Source organism: Hetaerina americana, unplaced genomic scaffold (assembly GCF_022747635.1).
Source record: "Hetaerina americana unplaced genomic scaffold, ioHetAmer1.1.p SCAF_20, whole genome shotgun sequence".
Lineage (NCBI taxonomy): Eukaryota > Metazoa > Arthropoda > Insecta > Odonata > Calopterygidae > Hetaerina > Hetaerina americana.
The window spans coordinates 1,473,910-1,495,000 of record NW_027286764.1 but is presented as its reverse complement, the minus strand read 5'-3'; the positions used below and the strand labels follow the sequence as shown (position 1 = coordinate 1,495,000).

General features: G+C 37.8%; 1 protein-coding gene across 1 annotated transcript in view; it reads left to right on the top strand.

Annotated features, from left to right (window-relative positions):
- LOC139688561 (teneurin-a-like) overlaps positions 1-21,091 on the top strand; it is a 697,857-nt gene that overhangs the window by 643,665 nt on the left and 33,101 nt on the right. Inside the window, exons 14-20 of the mRNA XM_071586114.1 lie at positions 596-1,001; positions 5,996-6,253; positions 6,993-7,158; positions 14,231-14,531; positions 17,978-18,216; positions 19,562-19,719; positions 20,033-20,498. Of these exons, the coding sequence (XP_071442215.1) occupies positions 596-1,001; positions 5,996-6,253; positions 6,993-7,158; positions 14,231-14,531; positions 17,978-18,216; positions 19,562-19,719; positions 20,033-20,498 (1,994 nt within the window). The remainder of the gene's footprint in view (positions 1-595; positions 1,002-5,995; positions 6,254-6,992; positions 7,159-14,230; positions 14,532-17,977; positions 18,217-19,561; positions 19,720-20,032; positions 20,499-21,091) is intronic.

The following is a 21,091-nucleotide window of genomic DNA, read 5'->3' as shown; positions in this document are numbered from 1 at the left end:
TATATCACCTGCAAACCTAGCTCACTTAATCATCTCATAGCCCAATTTTATTCCCAAATCCATTTCTTCCCTTAGCATCTCCTCAGCATTTATTGATTAAAAATTGAAAATTAGCAGTGTAAACAGGTAGACAGGTACAGCGGTAAATGGGTCTCATGGCCTATTTAAATTCTCATTTTACTACCCATACCTGTGTCATCTGAATGCAGTGGGATGTTTGAACCTGAAGCTATATCAAGTAATGGATCATCAAGAATGATAAGATCATGCCAAAAATTATTTATTCTCACTTCGGTGGGATACATTCTAATCTCATATTTATAGTTTGCTCTCTATAATTACGAAATGTTACCTATTCTCCTCAGGGGACCTAGTTGTTTTAATATAGAGAGATCTCTAAAAAATCATTGTGACAATTTCATGCTGGAACTATGCATGGTAATTTTTAGCTTATTTTTACTCAATTAATTAACTGCTTGCTAAGAAAGTCAAGGTTTCATTTGAAAATGCTTTCTCTCTTGAGAGAGGGAGAATGAAGAAATGCGGAGGTGTGAAAATGGCCCCAAATCGCCCAATTCCTCTCTTTCCCTCGCAGGTTTGATGTTTTGGTCAATGGGGGTGGTGCTGTCACCCTGCAGTTCCAGCGCAGTCCCTTCCTCCCCCTCACACGCACCGTGTTTGTGCCATGGAATCAGATTGTGGTTGTCCCGCCCATCCAAATGTCTCTTGGAGGTATGCCAAGGGCGGGGTCGCAGAGTGGGAGTGCGGGCGGAGTGGACCCGTACCGAGAGCAGAGCGGTCCACGGCGCATCACCACGCCAACCACCTCTGCGACACCAATACTGCTCCAGCCCTCTCCCCCTCCACCCCCCCTTTCAAGATACTCCCGCCCCTGTGCCGCTCATGACACGGAGTACATGCGCCCCATCCTGGTCAGCACGTGGCTTCCAGACGCAGTGGGAGGGGCGCCAGGAGAGAATCTGGTCTTTGCTGAAACGCAGGTAATTAGTTGTAAATGGAACGTGTCCTCCGTGAGAAGTGCCTTTGGTGTGGTGATTCTTCAATTGAGGGCAACCTGGGATTAGTTTTTTGAGCTTAGTGTGGGTGGCATGGGTCCTCATCAGTGAACCTGGTGCTGCAAATCCGCAGAGAGCTTATTAATCAAGACATTGCACAGAGGTGTGCCAATGAGGAGGCCGTACTTGATTGTTCCTCGTTTGATATGTGCTGCCTCATGAGGTACATTTGCATATTTATCCTTGAGGAGAAGAGAGGACGGGTAAAGAGCCAGAGAGTATTCAAAAGTGCAATTAAACAAGGCATTCGCACTTCCCATTGGTGTGACCCAGGTGAGGAGAGAAGTCAAGGTTGGCAACATTACTAAACAGGGTGGTATCCATTTAAAAGAATTGGGTTTTAATGGAATAGTGGATAAAGTATTCACATATTTTCAATATTTACATGTTAGTTTAGCTATACTACCTTGATCAAAAATTTCCCGGAATTTATTCAGAAAATTAAAAATACAAGTTTATTCATCTAAATCTATATTGTCCCCTTCAAAGTAATCCCCATCGACTGCAACACACTTATGCCAGCGCTTGATCCAATCCTCGAAACATTTTTTATATTCGGTTTTCGGTATGTCCATCAGTGCTTCCTGCGATTTTTCCATTACTTCCTCTCGTCTGCTAAAACGCGTTCCCAGTAATGGTTTTTTAACTCGATTGAACAGAAAGAAGTCACAGGGAGCCAAATCAGGTGAATTCGGTGGCTGTTGGATGGTATTTGTTGCATTTTTCGTCAAAAAATTACGAATAATGATAGCACTGTGCGACGGTGCGTTATCATGGTGCAAAATCCACGAGTTTTCTGCCCACATTTCTGGTCTCTTTCGGCGAATTGCTTCACGCAAACGTCTCATAACGCCCAAATAATACTCTTTGTTTACTGTCTGGCCTTCTGGCAAAAATTCATGATGCACTACACCGTTGTAATCCATGAAAACCGTCAGCATTGCCTTCTTTTTTGACTGAAAACGACGTGGTTTTTTTGGTCTCGGCTCATTTGGTGAACGCCATTCACTTGCCTGATGTCTGGATTGCGTGTCGTACTCATAAACCCACGTCTCGTCTCCAGTAATGATCCTTTTGATGAATGTGGGATCGGATTCAGCCTCGCAAATCATGTCTTTTGCGACGTCAACACGGTCTCTTTTTTGCATGAAATTGAGGTCTTTTGGAACCAACTTTGCTGCTACACGACGGAAACCCAAATCATTAACCACAATGTCTTGGGCGGATCCATAGGCAATGTTCAAGTCCTCCGCTATTTCTCTGATGGTTAATTTGCGGTTATTGACCAACATTTCTTTTACTTTATCAATTTTTTCACCGACTTTCGATGTCGATGGTCTGCCACTGCGTTCATCATCTTCGATTGACTCACGACCACTTCTGAACCGCTCGTGCCACTGGTAAACGACCGTTTTTTTTAGAGAATCGTTGCCGAAACACTTTTCCAACATTTCCAACGTCCGTGCGCCACTAAATCCGTTTTTTACGCAAAATTTAATACAAGTTCGTTGTTGCAAATTTAAATCCATTTCTGAAATTGTAAAAAATCGCCAACACACACAGAGATAGATGTACTCTTGGCTACGTAACTTTTGCAAATGTCAAGTTATGACACTAAGATTTAAAGGGAATATCAACAACAGATGTACCAATTTAACAAAAAAACAGAACTCAAATCGGAACGATGGGAGCGCCACACGGTGGTTATTCCGGGAACTTTTTGATCAAGGTAGTAGTAATTGGCCTATATTGTCCATAAAACCAATGTTCTTATGCAAATTTTCCTCTTGTGATAGGCAAAGGGCAGGATTTCCTAAATTTGAGTTGTGGAATATTTATTGAAGAGGAGTATAATGAAAAATTGGAACTGGTGGAGAAATGAGGTATATGGCCAGCAGTATTTCACAATAATATTGATATTCATTAAGTAGACCAAGCTGAGTGTTACATTTCATTTTCATTTTAAGTATTTCACTTCTATTATGGTGGGTTTTGGATGATTCGTAATGATTATTTTCATGGCTGCATATTTATCATGGAATGATAATTGAGGTGGTTTCTAACTTCCTTCTTTTAAACATTGTTTATAATGTGAATAATAGATGCCTTTGAGGCCCTCTCATTGAGTAACAGATGCTATGAAAGCTACCTTTCGTCTGGCTCCTAACTATCAACATATCTGACATGGGTGACACTACCAGGAGCAATTATCATTGTCTCCACCAGTCTAGCAGTCCATGGAACACACAGGCCCTTCCACCTTGTCACAGTCATAATCCTTGGGGAGGGTGGGGTTATAGTCCATGTTAAATTTATTGTAAAAAATGTACAATTTGCATATATATAATTTTGTCCAAGTCAAATTTATTTAGGATAATAAAAGACCAAGCAGAAGTGAGTTAAGAATTATGAAAAGTGAATGACCAGTTTTATTTTCTTTGCTACAGAGTAAAGAAATTAAATGAAAATATTATTCTATTTTGAATATAAAATCAAAGTAATTAACCAGTATCCGAATAGTGGTATTTCTCTATTTATTCAACCAAAAAAATGTATTAATTCCTTTAGAGAATTCTAATGCACCTTTTCAATGAATCTTCCCTCCGTTGGGACATGACTAAATTACTTTGTTGAACGCAAACAACAGATTCACTTCAGTTTATCTAATGCTTAAGCCCAATGGTAGCAGGTTACTAAAATCACTTGCTTTATACAGCACCTGGAAGATGGAGTGTTGTTTTGCAGGCGAGGGCTGGTTTTTAAATAAAATTCCATAAAGAATTATATTTCTCTATTCTAATGCCATAGAATGTGGCATTAAAGCAAAAGCAAGTACATTGGTTGTGTGGGGCAAACACTGTGGAGGACGTAGAACAAAGCAAATTAAAATAACAGTTCACGGGCACTCTAACTAGTGGTCTTATTCACCAATGAATTAATTGCAAACTGGATATTCTTGTCTTGGACATTCCAGTCACTCACACCTTCTAAGGTGTTCATGAATTGTAGGCATAGCGTGAGCAATTGTAGAATTTGATGGTTCCACTTGTCCATTTACTCAGGGCATTGCTTTAGTATTTTTAATATGCATCATTTGATCCTTCTCAAAAAGGTCTTGGAAATCCTTTACTGTGAACGTTGTTTGTCTATCTGTTATAAAACATTCAGGACACCCAAACATAGTGATAATTTTACTAAGACCTTCTCATACTGTTTACATATTCTTGTCGGAATAGGATAAACCTAGTGAAATTGTTTTCATAGGCCAATATGCTCCGTTTACTCCTCAGAAATGATCCCAAAGGTGGACTCTAGGAGTGGTATAGTTGCTCACTTGTGGGTATGCAGAACCTTCTCCATTTTTCCTCCTGTTCTCTTATGGTAAATGCACTTGATGCATGTTACAACGTATTTCTTCACCCCTTTTCTTCATTTTCAAGAACAAGAATTACCTCTGCAAATGTTCCAGGGTTTTCCTTTCTCTAGAATGACCCACGTAATCATCTCACTCCCCTTGGCTATTCTCCTTTGGAAAAATGCAATAACAATAATAATCTTTGTTTATCAAAGAGCTGCACTTGCCACTATAGATGCCATCAAGAGTGAAACATATAAATACATACATTCATTACCATGATGAAGAAATACACATGTATTATAATTTCACTCTTGAGAAGTCCAGTTCCAAATATCCACTTGAAGAATATATGGGATTTAAAATCAATCAATCCTCAATTACGTTATTGTAAATTCTGTAAATTCCTAAAGAAATTGTGGGAGATACCAGAGTAGTAACTTTTGACGGAGTCATCCGCTAAAATGTATCACAATGCAACGATTTCAGAATGTAAAAATCATTTGCCCTGATCCAGGTTTGTATCCCGGGTATGGCAAATGACTTTTACTCTCTGAAATTGTTGCATTGTACATTTTTGTACCTATTATAGCTAGACTATCTTGCAGTATGGGGAAGTTTGTTATGGAATTCACCATCCACCTTTTAATTGAGGTTGCCGTTCAATTTGCAGTCTGAAAGACCTGTTCTTCTTCATTGGTATTTGCTAGTTTTTGAAAATCACTTACTGCTTCCTCTTTGATCTCTTAGTCTGTTCTCATCGGCATCTATCTTTGATACCAAATAATTCACACTTTCTTTGGAAAAAACTGACATGTTTAACATAACGATTAAATCATAAAGATTAATTAAATTAAATCATAACAATTTAAAGAAAACCATTAATTTGCTAGAAGACAAAATGCAATGGAATATTTGTATAAATCAAAAGTTTTAGAGACAAATTTCAATTCATTCCTTTGATGAGCAGCACATACGACACACCCTATATTTCAGTTGTATTATGAGGGAAAATGTCTTGTATGCCAGCAAATATGGTGTATTTTCTAAATCTAACACATTTGTTTAGAAATACAATGGACTTAATCACCAATAGGTGCATTTATTGGTAATGTCTCATTGTTAAAGGTTAATTGTATTTTAGGAAACATTGAGGAACTTCTTCAAATTGAAATAATAAGCATTTCATTGTTTCTGCTTAAATGTTATTTAACATGACCATATAGTTCTGCCATTGATGAGTGCCTTTAAGATTCTCCTGATCTTCAACAGAAACTATTCAGTGTAAAATAAATATTGAGTCAAAAAATTAAGTCACAATTTTCATTTAAATGTTCTCATAACACAGGTTCCTTCATAGAAGAATGTAGGTCATTGAAAGCATTTGATTTTATTTAACTATTAGTATCAAAGACAGGAGGACAGAGGTTACATTATGAAACCAGCTTCAATATTCCCAAAAATTTGGTTGGAAAAATGGGCCATTGCTGGGCTGGTAAATCTTCTGTTAATTCTTAAATCGCCAGGGGGATAAGTGGTTGAACACTCTGCAATTCCTCTTCAGATTCTCCAGGAGAGCATCAGCATCCCAGGGTCCTCCCTGCACCTCCTGTACCACAGCAGCCAAGCCCCTGGTTACCTAGCAACTCTTCTCATGCGCCTCACACCTTCACCCTCCCCCTCCTTCCCCTTTCCCAAGTCTCTCTCCCTCGTTCACCTCCGTGTGGAGATTGAAGGCTCTGTATTTGAGAAGTCCTTTGAAGCAGACCCTGGCCTTGAGTACACCTTTGCGTGGAACAAGAGGAATGTGTACAAGCAGAAGGTGAGCGTCCTAAGTATCGATATTCAATTTGAGTACCTCAGAAAGTGCAATAGCATTTCAAAAATGTTCATAAAGATAAAGTATGGCTTTTATATGAAATAGCATAGCTATATTGATGCATAATTTGAATGTGTAAAAGTAAATATAGATAAATAGGTAAAACTTTTGACTGATGTGATATCTATTGTCAGTCTACCTCTCTAAGGTGAAAGAATGAACGTTTTCCCAGTAATAATGTGTTTCGACCCATGTGCATCAATGATCATAACCAAATTTTTAAACCATTGATTCCCAAATAATAACCTTTAGTTAGGGTTTTTTCTGCTTTTAAATTTCAATTTGAATGATGCTATGCAAGTCATAAGGAATCAAGATCCCTGCAGTATGATCATGTTTTATTTGTGGAGTTCTAATGATGCTGATTATTAGTTCTGTGTAAATATTGCACAAAAATTTAAAAAATGGCTTTTCTTATATTTTTTATAATTGATAAGTATTTTTGTGTAAGGTGTGGGTTGTATTTCATTTGATATATTTTCTCCTGTTACAGTTACTGTGTCTATATCACTGTAATATGCTTTAGTGCATGAAAAATGAGTTTGGAATTATTATTTTTATATCATTTCAGAAAAGTACATTCTGTATTTACATTTAAGATTTGTATGAAGTACTGAAGAAAATTAATGAGGCTTTTAATGAGTCAATGGCAAAAAAGTATTTCATTCTATCTAATTTTCAGGTGTATGGTGTCGCCACTGCTCGGATATCAATTGGTTATGAGTATGAGGGCTGTGACACAATCATTTGGGAGCCAAGGACTGCGTTAATGCGTGGCTTTGATGTAGATGTCTCTGATATAGGAGGTTGGAGCCTAGATGTTCATCACCACTACAATTTCCATGAAGGTAAATGTCATCACCCTAGTTCAAGCCCCCAATGAGCAAGGCAAACTTTTCCTAAGCCAGTGAACTATGAAAGACATTCCTAACAAGACCCTGGTTTATTTATTTTTTTGAAATTGAGTCATAAATTTGTTATGCCGCTGTAAATTTTTTCACTCAACAATTTTCAAACTGAAAGAAAGTTAATTTATGGTGAAGACAGCTAAATCTACAAGCCACCTAGATGAGTTTTGGTAAGGGGTGTTATGCCACCAGTCATTATGGTAATTGATAATAATTATAATGGTAATAGTTAGTTAATATTACTCCTGCTGCCTAAATTTCTTCTTCATAAATACTGTGTATAATTTCAAAGAATCATTATCTTCTATTTTTCCTTTAACTATTTGTAATTTTGCAGGGATATTATCTATCCTTACTGCCCTGTCTGATTTCACCTTTCTTAGTATTTCTTCTGTTTCAATATCTATGATATTCTAGGCCTAAAATTATCCTCATATGCACCATGTTCTGTTTTGTTTTTGGAACTGGCCATCTTAATATCCTAAAACTCTTCTCTCTACTCCCTTCCATATCCTGATCTCTTCTGGCCCTATTAATAGCTTCCTTGTCGTATCTTTTATCAAAAGTATAGTTCCTCCCTTCTAACTTCCTGAGAATTATCTTACCTTCTCATGCATCACTTTTACTGGTTGTGATGCAAAAAACTGGACAAGTTAAATGATTTTTCCGAACATTAGTTGTTACAAAGCTGAATATGTTTACAAAATTTTTAACTAAATCGTTTGTATAAACATGGACAACAAATTAACTCATTGTATTTGCATGATTGACGGCCTCCATTCTCGGTCTGAAGCATTGGCAGGCCTGTTTAAATGAACCAAGTCCATATTGGCAAATGTTGTTTCGATAATGGCTCTCCGTGATGCAACGTTTGAATGTCTGGACTTTTAGGTGATCCTTTCAACCACACCGCACACATAGTAGTCCAACGGATTTAGATCTGAGCTGTTGGGAGGCCAGAATTATTCAGACCAAAACTTTATCAATGTTGTCCGGCAACCAATTGGTCACCAAATGACTCCTCGTATGGGTTGGTGCACCTTCCTGCTGGAAAACGTGTGATTTCCAGACAGCATTCATCCCCAACTTCACTACATTTGTCAGAACATGCAAATAAACTTCTTTGTTGATATTTTCCCCCTTATTAAAGAAGTCAAATGGCATGAAATCAACCTCACTGGACACAACTCCTAGCACATGAACATTTGCCAGAAATTTGATTCATCCAGCAGCATTGTTTTTTAAGGAATACAAAAGCAGGTTACAATGTTCAATTTTCTCTGCCCTGGTGGGTTTGGAAAGCATCTGTCTTATTTTAATGGTGTAAGACTTGTTGCGGAGGTCCTCCTTGACGATTCAACCCAGCCTTTTCACTCACTCCGCTGACCGATGATTATTTTCTGATCAGTTGTCCTGGATCCTCAAAAATGAGCTCTTGAGTCTATTGGATGATGTTGGACATCCTGACAATGTGCTCCTTTGAGCGAGTTTTCCTTACTTATGTTGCAAAACTGTTGTCGAACTTTTCTAACTCATTATACTTTGCGACGGCATCATATGCCATCAATCTTGGGTACCCAAAGAACCGAATAAATTTTGTTGCCAAACAACCAGCGCATACAATTTCATTAATTGCAGCTCTTCAGTTATACTAAGCATTTGTCTCAGCGTTACAACCATTTTAAGGTTATGACTTCAGCACATACGTCAAGCTTATTACAGCGTCAATGGCAACCTCCACATGTGGTATAAAACAGTGGGAATTTCAAATTGAATTTTGTCCAGCTGTAACTGCCAAACCCTGTTTATTTTATCTGAAATTTCTATGCATCCTTGAATCAATCTATCCTCCATTTCCCAGGCCAAAATAGTCTCTTGCCTTGGTTTTGCTCTCCGTAAATTCTCCTCCTAATTTCCATGTCACCTTATTCCATTTTCTTCTTTTGTCTATCTTCTTAATCATACATATATCTTGTATTTCCCAGGCTTTGTAATTCTCCTGTTTTTTTTCAATAACTGTCATTTCTTTTTCTGCTCTTTCTAACCCATTCTTAAGATCTACCCACCTTCCCCAACCGTTCTGATTCCCCTGCCTTCATTTACTTATTTATTAGTTTTTCCTTAGTATTCCTTCCTATTTACTTGAGTTAAACCTTCATGGTCCTGCAATGGATCTCACCCACTCCCCCAATCCTTTGGACTTTAAATTGCATTTCATGAAAACCAAATTAAGGTATGCATCCATACCCAGAACTCTGTGATTTGATGATGCAGTTTCTAAATCTATGTCAAATAATAATAATAATAATAATAATAATAATAATAATAATAATAATAATAATAATAATAATAATAATAATAATAATAATAATAATAATAATAATAATAATAATAATAATAATAATAATAATAATAATAATAATAATAATAATAATAATAATAATAATAATAATAATAATAATAATAATAATAATAATAATAATAATAATAATAATAATAATAATAATAATAATAATAATAATAATAATAATAATAATAATAATAATAATAATAATAATAATAATAATAATAATAATAATAATAATAATAATAATAACAATAATAATAATAATAATAATAATAATAATATTTATTCGTCCAAGAGACACAGTGCCTAGTAATAATACTGGCAAGTGCATAGGATTTGTCAAGTACAAGATTTACAAAAATAGAAATTATTACAAAAATAAGAAATATTACAAAATAAGAAAATGCTACAAATTTATAAATTAGGCCTCAGGTATTCTTTTACACTATAATAACACTTTTCAATGAGCAATTCACGAATGATTTTCTTAAACACAGGTACATGTCCTTCTCTTTTTATACATTCTGGTAGATTATTATACAGTTTTATACTTATAGACTTGGGGCCATTTGTAGCCAAGGTTAAATTAGTTGACCTCGCATGTAGGTTGTAGTTTTGTCTCGTATTATATAAGTGGATGCTGTTATTAGTTTCAAAGCCAGCGCTATGCAATTTAACAAGTATTACACATTGATCAATATACACACAAGGTACAGTTAACAATTTTAACCTTTTAAAAAGAGGTTGACAGTGAGCATAATATTTTTCATTACACATAACTCTCACCATCTTTTTCAATACCAACTGGTATCACCAATGTCCTCTGGAATTTTCTATGCCTCTGATGAGATTTGATATGGTTGTTAGTTATCATCAAACCCTTTCTTCAATACAACTTGACTGCTAATTCTCTGCAATAATTTCTGACTCTTAATCTATGCTTAGGTCTCCCTCATTCCTCCTTTTGCCTACCACTGCATTCCAATACACCATTATTATTAGGTGCTCTCTTCCAGGTGTATTTTCATTATTTCTTCTAATTGATCATACAGATTGTCAGCTTCTCTCTTCCAGTGATTACTTGTCTGCATATAGAACAGAATTGCCACTATATTTATTGGGTCTACTTTTATCTCTACCAAAAGAGTTTAATCAGTCACCAACTGTTTAAGTATTCTCTACCATTTTCCTGCTCATCACTATGACCACTCTTCTTTAACTCTCCTAGTCCCCTCTTGAAATAACCAGCTGTTGTTTCTCCAGTAATCCCTGCTCTCTCTCTATCTCTCTCTCCATCTTTCCTCACTCAAACCAAACATAACAATAACTCCTTTCTACATTTCTTTCCTAATGTTTTCTAGCTTCCTTAACATAATTCTAGAATTTCATGAGAGCCTATCCTGTTGTATTCCTCTTCTGGATCTTCTTATCCAATGCTTTTAGCTTGTGTGAGAAGGGATTTCATATGATGATGACTGACGGTGGAGGTCTTGCCTTCCAGCTGCCAGGCACAATACCCATCCAAGTGGGGTCAATTCTGTAATTGCCTGAATTTATTTTCTCTTTGCACCCACCATGAGAATGATAATAAGTATACCTGGGGTTTCCATTACTTCCCTCAGTAATAATTTTAAACCGAACGGTTTCAGGGATAATTATGTGAAATTGATCCATCATGGAAAGGAACAAACTATGCAAAATTTCACTATTTAAAAAATTTTTTATTTACGACCCGGGTTTCAACAGTTTCACCTGAAGGTGACATAAACTGTTGAAACCCGGGTCGTAAATAAAAAATTTTTTAAATAGTGAAATTTTGCATAGTTTGTTCCTTTCCATAATAATTTTAAAATTTTCACATGAGTCCATAAGATTAATGTCCATCCCACGAGGTTCAGATGCCTTTGCTGCCACCTTACTTCTGAGAAACAGATGCTTTGCAGATTTCCTTTTGTTTGGCTCCTACCCTTTAATTTATGTTGTCTTATCGGTTGCATGGGTAAAAAATCTACAAGAAACAATCCCCATAGTCCCTGCCAGAGTAGTTTGCTCCACGGTCCAAAATAATGTGCAAGGTCTTCTACCATATTAAGATTGTATTCCATGGGAATCACAGGCTTTTATAAAATGAAAATATTTCTCTCAAAGCCTGTGAAACATGCTTTAAAATGCTATTTAATTAGCAGGGAAGTATCAAACTGTTCCAGTGTAAGAAGGAAGACCATATAATAAGGGATTTTAGAAAAATGATATTCACGATGATTATGGAGTAATTCTATTATTTAGTGATCAGTTCTTTTTTTGATAATGATGGGTCACTGTCAAATGTAATAATCAGTTCTTAAGATATTTGTTTTGAATAATTGGTTAACCTTGCATTTCAATACAAAGTGTTTCATCATTTTGATGCCATAGTAACATTTTTGGGAGAAACCTTAATAGCAAAAGGTCTCACTGATTCACATTATTTTGAATATCCATTATTAAAATAGAAAGAAAGACTCGTACTTTTCCACAGATTTTATTATACGGTACAACGCATTTCACCGACTTGCGGCATCATCAGGTACAAATTTGCAAAACAGACAGAGCAAGCATATATACCCTCAGGACAGAGTGGGGGCGGGGAGGGTTGGAAGGATTTGAGGGGGGTGGGGGCTCTCAGGTGCGTTGATGGATTGTTTTGACCATTTCCAGGCTAATTTCTCGGAGAGGAGTGGGGAGGGGTATGGGAACAATTGCTCATTACAAAGTGTCGTGTTGGGGTTTACCAAGTGCCTTCTAATCTCTAATTGCTCTAGAGTGTCCATTTTTAATCCTTTTGGGAGTGTGTGTAATATCTCTGGGACAAAGTCACTGCTGTGGTTGAATTCTAGTAAATGCTTGGCGAAGAGAGAGTTGTTATTCTGATTTTTGTGACACCTAGCGTGTTCCTTGACTCGTAACTTGATATTCCTGCCGGTCTGACCGACATAAACGCTGTTGCAATCCTCGCATTTCAGTTTATAAATGCCTGATTTGAGAAGGCTATCCTGGGTGTCTTTTCCATTGGCTAGAAGTTTGGAGAGGGTTATTGGTGGGTAGAAGGCTGCTTTGAGTGAGGTGGGTGGAAATCCTATATGAAAGATCTCCCAGAAATGGGATCGAGCACCACTTAAAATCTTTAGATACTGCGGGCTGAGATACGAAAATGCTTTTTATGGCCATTGCTTTTTGTTTTTTCCGTAGTAATGTGTCAACTAGTTTGGGGTTGAAACCATTGTTGGCAGCTATATTAGTGATATTCACGAGTTCAATTTTGAAGTTTTTGGGGGAAAGGGGGATGTGTAGGAGGCGGTGGATCATGGAGTGGAGGGCTGCGTGTTTGTGAGAAAAGTGGTGTGCGGAATCATTAGAAATTATATGGTCTGTATATGTGGGTGTCCTAAAAATTGCAAATTCGTGTCTATTATCCCTAATTGTGATTGTCAAGTCAAGGAAGTTGATGGTGCCGTTGACGTCTTTTTCCATGGAGAAGGAGATATTCCGATGAATAGTGTTTAGGAAATTAAGGAAGGAGTCTAACTGTCGGTTGGTTCCGGTCCATAGGCATAGTATATCGTCAATGTAACGAAACCAATAGCCAACGTTTTTGTTATGCTGATTGTCAGCATTAAAAAGATGTTCTTCTACAGAATTGAGGAAGACTTCGGCTAGGAAGGGGGACAGTGGGGAACCCATAGCTAACCCATCCGTTTGGCTGTAAAGGGTGTGGTTGAAACTAAAATAATTCTGGTTAACTGTCATTTTGATGAGGGGGACCAATTCGTCTGAGATATTTTGAGCAATGGTGGAATCCTTGAGTAGTTCTTCCACCCTAAGCAAAGTTTCCGATATTGGTACGCAAGTAAATAAATTGCTAATGTCGAAAGAGACTAGCCTCGCTTTTTCCGGGACATCAATATCTTTCAATTTTCGGGCTAGCTCTATAGAGTTTTTAACTCCATATTTAGGTTTAAAACCTGTGAGATCTCGGAGCAATACGTCTAATTTTCGTGCCAGAAGGTGTGAAGGGGCGGACACAGCTGAGATGACAGGCCGAATAGGTATGGCTTTTTTGTGCAATTTGGGGAGTCCGTACAACCTGGGGGCGGAGGGGTTCATTTGGATTAAACTAAATTTTTCCCTAGCATTTAAAAACTTACACTTGAACACTGCACGTTTCACTTCACTTTGGAAACTCGCGGTTGGGTCTTTGGATAACGGAGTAATAGGATTGTTGTTGATGAACTCAAGCCCCCACCCCTCTCAAATCCTTCCAACCCTCCCTGCCCCCACTCTGTCCTGAGGGTATATATGCTTGCTCTGTCTGTTTTGCAAATTTGTACCTGATGATGCCGCAAGTCGGTGAAACGCGTTGTACCGTATAATAAAATCTGTGGAAAAGTACGAGTCTTTCTTTCTATTTTAATAATGGATATTAATTATTTCCACGAAGTGAAGCCTGAAACAATAGAATATTATTTTGAATAATTTGAAACCGGTGTCGGCTATATGAGACCAAACTTTTCGGGATTGTGACTCCCCCATGAGCTCAGTTTTTTCTGACAAAGAGTCTATTTGATGTGCCTCCCTCCCTCTCACAATCAGAATTTCTAAGTTATATTTTCATGCATCTTTCCACAGGTATTCTCCAAAAGGGCGATGGTTCAACCCTGCACTTCAAACAGTTCCCACGGACCGTCAAGGTTGCGATGGGCACTGGAACAAGGCGGCCTCTCCTCTGTGGCTCCTCCCCATCGCCAACTCCCTCATCCCCATCCCCCACGGCCCCTGACCCGGCTTGTGTTGGCCCCGCAAGGGATGCAAAGTTGTTGACACCTGTGGCACTTGCATCAGGTCCAGATGGTAGCATTTATGTCGGTGACTTCAATCTAGTGAGACGCCTGACTCCAGAAGGCACTGTCTATACTGTCCTGCAGCTGAGGTGAGTGATGACTTGTTTCTTCAATCCAATGTTTATACAGATGCCTTTCTTGCTGTGTGGTGTGCTCATTTTGCTCAGATTCCTTTGTCTCAATAAGGGTATTTTTTAAAGCTAATAATCATTCTCATATTTCTGAATAAATGGATTCAAATGCTTCACCAGCATGTATTTGTTATTCCTAGGAAGTGACTAACATGCTTCTCATGGGCATTCATACTTTTATCGGGATATTTTGCCTAGGATATGCAATATATTTCTTTTAAACTGCCAGGAGTGATTTCTTCCATGTTTGAACTAAACTCAAGAAGTCTTTGTCTTGTTTCTTGTTCATGTTTTCAATTGTAGAGCTATATAACAGATGTATAAACCACTTCATAGTGATTTATATCTCTATTATATACAGTTCTACAGCTCTACATTTCGAATCCCCCAAAAAAAATGAATTCAAGTCCCTAGGCAGCATGTCACTACTTTGAAATTTGAAAAGAGTAAAATGAAATGGTGCTCTGTTGAAATTTGAATCAGTGCCAATGGCCTTGCATCACAGGGAGAGCTGGAAAGACTATGATTCAACTGATAAGTAAAAAAGATCCAAGATTACATGGTAACCTAGAGGGAATATATGGGTAAATATTACATTGACAGTTTGGAATCAAAAGAAGAGACATTGAAATGCACCACTACCAACTAATTTGATAATCATTTATTCGTATATGCACTCATACATACATATGAGGCATATTTGAAAAGTAAGATCTGAATGCAAGAATTTCAAAGTGTAAAAATCATTCGCCTTGACTGGGATTTGAACCCAGATCCCTCAATATCCGGTCGAGTGCTTTAGCCAGTTTAGCTATTGAGGCGTCCTCTTAAACTCTGAAATTTTTTCGAGGCATCCTCTTAAACTCTGAAAATTTCAGAGTTTTAAGAGGATGCCTCGATAACTTAAGTGGCTAAAGCACTCGATCAGATAGAGAGGGATCTGGGTGCATCCCATTCAAGGCAATTGATTTTTACACTCTGAAATTGTTGCATTAAAATGCACATTAGCAAATGACTCCATTAAAAGTTACTGTTGCGGTATCTCCCGCAGTTTCATTGGAAATAAGTAAGATCTGTTTTCTTATGCCTGAATATTGGTTGGTTAGAACAAAATTGTATGCATGGAGTACCATCTATTGGTCATTGTTGAATACACCAAAGTTATTGTTTTGGTTCAGCAATCATTTTCCTGTTGGTGAATGCAGATAACAATACCCTTGAGAATCATTGCTTAAGCTAGCGTGCTGTGATTCAATTTTAGTGTACAAAATCTGCAAGATCTTCAGCTGCCCAAATTCATCAGAAGTTGTGCCTAGTTGATGGGCCTACAGTAATGAGTGAAGGAAAGGTTAGACAATGGTGATGAACTGTTGAGTAAAATTGCCTCACAAATGTGCACGAGAAGTTGTTGCAGGCCCAGTATCCAGACTGATGAAATCAATCGACAAGTGGACCAAGAAATGCAATCTGATCAATGATTGACAATTAGTGCTCTGGCTGATTCGTTACCTCTTGGTAGATGAACCACTATTTCACAGTTGTTATGGAAAAGCTTGGTTATCATAAATTATGTGCAAGGTGGGTACCGAAAGTGCTAATTGACCAACAAAAAGGGCTAACAATGTTGAGTGGACAACAGGTATGGACAGGTTTTGATCTTTTTGATCACCCGCCCTACAGTCCCAGCCTTGAACCTAGCAGCTATTTCTTCTTCTTTCATTCAAAACAGTGGACAACGGTTTGAAGAGGACGAGGAACTAAAGACTGCCATTTTCAACTGGTTCAACTCCCAGTCATTGAAATTCTATGCTGAGGGATTGAGGAAGTTATGTAGTATTTAGAAAAGTGCTTAGATGTGAACGGCGATTATGTAGAAAAGTGGAAGATATTTGCAGAAAGCGAAAACCAATAATAAAAACTCTATGGGACTGGCTTTAATCTTGAAGTAGATGTGACTTTCTTGGATTTTAAAAAGACCTTTGATAAAGTCCCACATGCCAAATTGATTGACAACTTGCAAGGGAATGGAATAAAGGATAATATAATAAACTGGATTCCAGGATTTATTACTAACAGAAAGCAAAGAATAGTAATTAATGTCCCAAGCTCTAATTATGTGCTAGTATCATCCAGCATCCTTCAAGGAAGGTCATAACCCCAGTACTCTTTCTTATTTACAGTAATAATATCACCCCGTAAATAAGAAGCAACTTATGACTTTCACCCACTATGCTGTAATCTTACTGCTAGCAAATGATGCAGATCGTCAAATATAAAAAACAATGACTGAAACAACATTAAAATTACATAAAGAATGGGTTTTTTATTTCAAAACAAAAAAGCATTTGTATTGATATTTCTTAAAAAGGATTTAAAAAATGAGCATACTTCACCAAATTACACACTTGGGGGTGCTCGGATTAATATTTAAGACCATGTAGATTATAATTGTGAGGGACCTTCACATCGGAGTTGACGTGGGGAAAATAATTTCAGGAAGAACATAAGGAATTATCAAACGTATAGTTGGGCATGGAAACATGGTAAATGAAGCAGGGCGATAGGCTTAGATTGGAGGATTTTGAAATGTGAGTCTGGAGAAGGATGGAGAAGGTGAAGGAGACAGAAAGGGTAACAAATGAGGAGAGAAAGAAATCATATGGAGACAGGAAAAATGGATGCAAAGCATATTGATTAGCAGTGGGATGAACAAATAAAACCCAACTAACTACTCAACAACAAGCCTATCTTCAACTCCATTTACATCTATTCTCTCTTCATTCCATCTCTCTTCCCCATGTCATTCCTGCCCTTTCCTCGTTTGCCCAACAATCTCCCCTCTATCGCAGTCTTCAACATCCCACTGCCAATCGTCAATGCTTTGCATCAATCTTTCCTGCCTACTTATGATTACTCCCTACAACCCTCTCTCCTCCCCTTTCACCATGCCTTGACACCACACAAGTACAGTGACTCAGGCAGGAATCTATTCAATTGTTTGTCATTCCTTAATTCATAATTTTCCAAATTTTGATAGTAATATTTGATGGTGAACATGGTCAAAGACCCTGGATGAGTTGAAGATTAACCCCAATGTTTTACATTTATTGTTTCAAAATTTCAATACTGTAGACACAACGCCATCAATATGAGTGCTAGTAGAACATCCCTTTCTTAAGCCATTTTGAGAATGGGACAAAATATTTTGTCTTTTCCTAATAAAAAGTTACTTTGTTGAACGTAATGGCTTCATGTTTTTGTAAAAAAGTATTCTGGACAGCAGCTACTGGACGGGCAAAAGTTCACCCAATTTCTTTTGAAAGGGAAGTAGAAAATATTGGTTTAATAAAAGAGTTATCTAGGAATTAACAATTGATTATTGCCTAAAATATTTCCCATTTCAGTGCGACACAGGTGTCCTACCAATACTACTTGAGTGTTTCACCAGCAGATGGTCACCTGTATGTTTCTGATCCAGAAAGGCACCAGGTGGTGCGCGTGCTCTCCGTTGATGGTCCTCCAGCAGAGCCTGCATTGAATTCAGAGCCAGCTGTGGGCTCTGGTGAACGGTGCATCCCGGGGGATGAGGCAGCTTGTGGTGATGGTGGACTGGCACGTGAAGCAAAACTAGCCCACCCCAAAGGTAAGTGAAGGGAAGGCAATCAGATTGACGTTCTTTCCCTTCAGCCCAAGGTGGTCTATTGATTGAGGGCAGAAAGTTTTGATGCCAACTGCTGAGACACAAGTGAAAGCATTACTATACTAACTTTTTGCTTTCCCGTGCCTTCCGTCCTAGGTAATAATTTGGGCTCTTTGTAATAATAATAATAATAATAATTTTTATTTGTCCAGAGACTGCATCATACAAAAAAATTGTACACATAGTATAGGACACAACATTGCAACAACATGTCACAACATTGTAAGTGTTTCTCTTTCTGATAAGGCTTGTTTCTTTTATTGCATTGAGGTGGAGAGTACATTGTAGATAGTATGCAGAGAGCACGGTTCTCTTTTGGCTCTTGAGTTTCAGTGCCGTTTTTCCCTTACGAGCATGCGGTTGAATTAAGCGTGATCTCAAGAAAATACTTAAGTTTTTATTTTTTCTTTCATCAAATGCAAGGAAATAAGTCGAATGACAATGATGACAAGGCATCAGTGCACTACAAGCATCATTGGGTCTCTTGAGGTGGAATGCCTTGGGGAGACGGAGTGTTATATATCTCCTCGTGTAGGTAGATCAAATACCCGAATGGAGCAACTTCCAGGTAAAAAAATTAAAGAATTAAGTAGTTTTTTTGTGAACTACACAGCCAGGAGAGGAAAAGGTCCCAAGCAATTTGCATATATTTTAAAAAAAGGTGTCTATAGAATTTTTTTGGAAAGCCATAGATTCTAGATGAACGATCCCACAACACCTGTAAAAGCAGACTTTTCTACAAAATGTGACTTGGTATTGGCAAACAGAAAGTTATGCAACTCAAAAGTAAACCTTTACTTTTTATAATTTTTTTCCAATTTTCTTTTAGGTTAATTTTTTAATGTAGAAATAGTGTTTTCATGAGAAAATGTCCCAAAAAATGAATTTCTATTTTTTCATTAAATCACATTTTTACTGCTGAAAAAAAATTGTTCCTGTTTATTAGACTAAAACAATTACAATTCTTTTTAGACATTGTAAAATTCATTCCTAAATGTTACCCAATTCAGTTACTCTACAATAAAAAAATGCTTATGGATATCTTTAAAAATACTTCAAAATATTTTTTCCCTCAGATAATACATTTCATTAAATTACCCTCCGCAATGTTCGCTAGTACCACTGGCAGAATGCAGCACTAAGGGGGTTTAATTACATGGGTGGCACCTTTGCATACGCCAGATGTAGACCCTAGTTTGCAATTAAGACTGATCAGGGATCCCATAGTGCCTCCCAGTCATGCACAACTATTGCATTCAAGGATTAATCTGCATTGTTTTCTTCTCAGGATTGGCAATAGCAGCAGACAAAACGATGTACATAGCTGATGGCACCAACATCAGAGCTGTAGACACCAATGGAATCATCCATACTCTAGTGGGTCACCATGGGCACCACAACCACTGGCGTCCAATCCCTTGTCGTGGAGCAATCCCTTCACATCAAGTAACTACTACTCTTGTTCTGCTGCTACTCTAGTCTTTTGTTGTTGCATGCTGAAAAAATGGACTGCATAGCCCATTCTAATTTGTAATTATTGTTAGCTACCATAACCCAAGAACTGGATTGACCCTTAAACTCCTCAACAGCATTTAAACTTATCAATAAAAATATATCCATATGTGTTGAGGGTGCTACTGAATATTAACTCAAATTATACTAGAGTCGAGAAATGTAAATGTCTGTGAGTACTCTGTTTATTGATAATATAATCTGGTACATCAAAGTTTTCATTTTGGATAAATATTTTCCCCTTTAGGCTCAGCTGCAGTGGCCAACAGCTCTTGCACTAAGTCCTCTGGATGGGAGTCTCCATTTTGTAGATGACCGTCTTGTGCTGAAGCTAACGGCTGACATGAAGGTGGTTGTGGTGGCTGGTACACCCCTGCACTGCCCCCCAAGGGGCACAAATGGGCCCGGAGAGTCCTCCACTCCCTCTGGGGGGATGGCAAACATTCGATCATCCATGGGTCAGGAGGCAAGGGGTGGCGATGGTGGAAATGGGGCCACAGAGGACCAGGGCAGTGGCATGGCTGAGGCTGTCCCTGGCACACATATTGTCCTCGGCACCGTGCTCTCCATCACTTTCTCACCCCTTGGTGACCTCTTCCTTGCACAGAGTGACTCCAGGAAGGCCAACACAATTTGGGTTGTGGATTCTGCTGGAAATATCGCCCACTTTGCTGGACAAAGGGCACCAACAGGAGAGAATCGTGGCTGTACAGGTCAATAAAGATTATATTTTTCACTTCCTGGTATCCTTTTTCTGAAAGGAGTCAGTTCACAAGTCCTTGCCAACATGGAGTCTTGTAATGAAAATAATTCAGTTCAAATGCTTGACGTATTCTCTTTAACAGTGAATGCAGGTTTGGAAAGTGATACATTATATTTCTTATATTTTTCATAGGACTAATGTATTGGAAAACAGCTCTGTTCCTAATTGATTAAATGGTATCTGCATGGGCATTTCATTCATAATATTCAAATTAAACAGCTGAAACCAAAGATGGTTGTTATTGTTCACCTCTTTTTATTTGCTTTGGGAGCACCTTTTAAGCTGGCAATTTCAAAAGTGAGACATGGAAATGTTCTGGGTGCACATTGGAGGAAGATTCAATGTAACACAACTCACTAGAAATCATATTTTCATTCGCTCAGGTTAGAGAGATTTTATAGTTTGTCATTCCAAATGAGTTGTGATGTCCAAACAATAGAGATGAGAGTTTCCAAGGAATTTAATGATAAGTTGAAGTGTATTTCTCCTCTGACAGAAGTCAGTCCCATAATGGTCATGGGAAAGTTTTGCATCATACCTTAC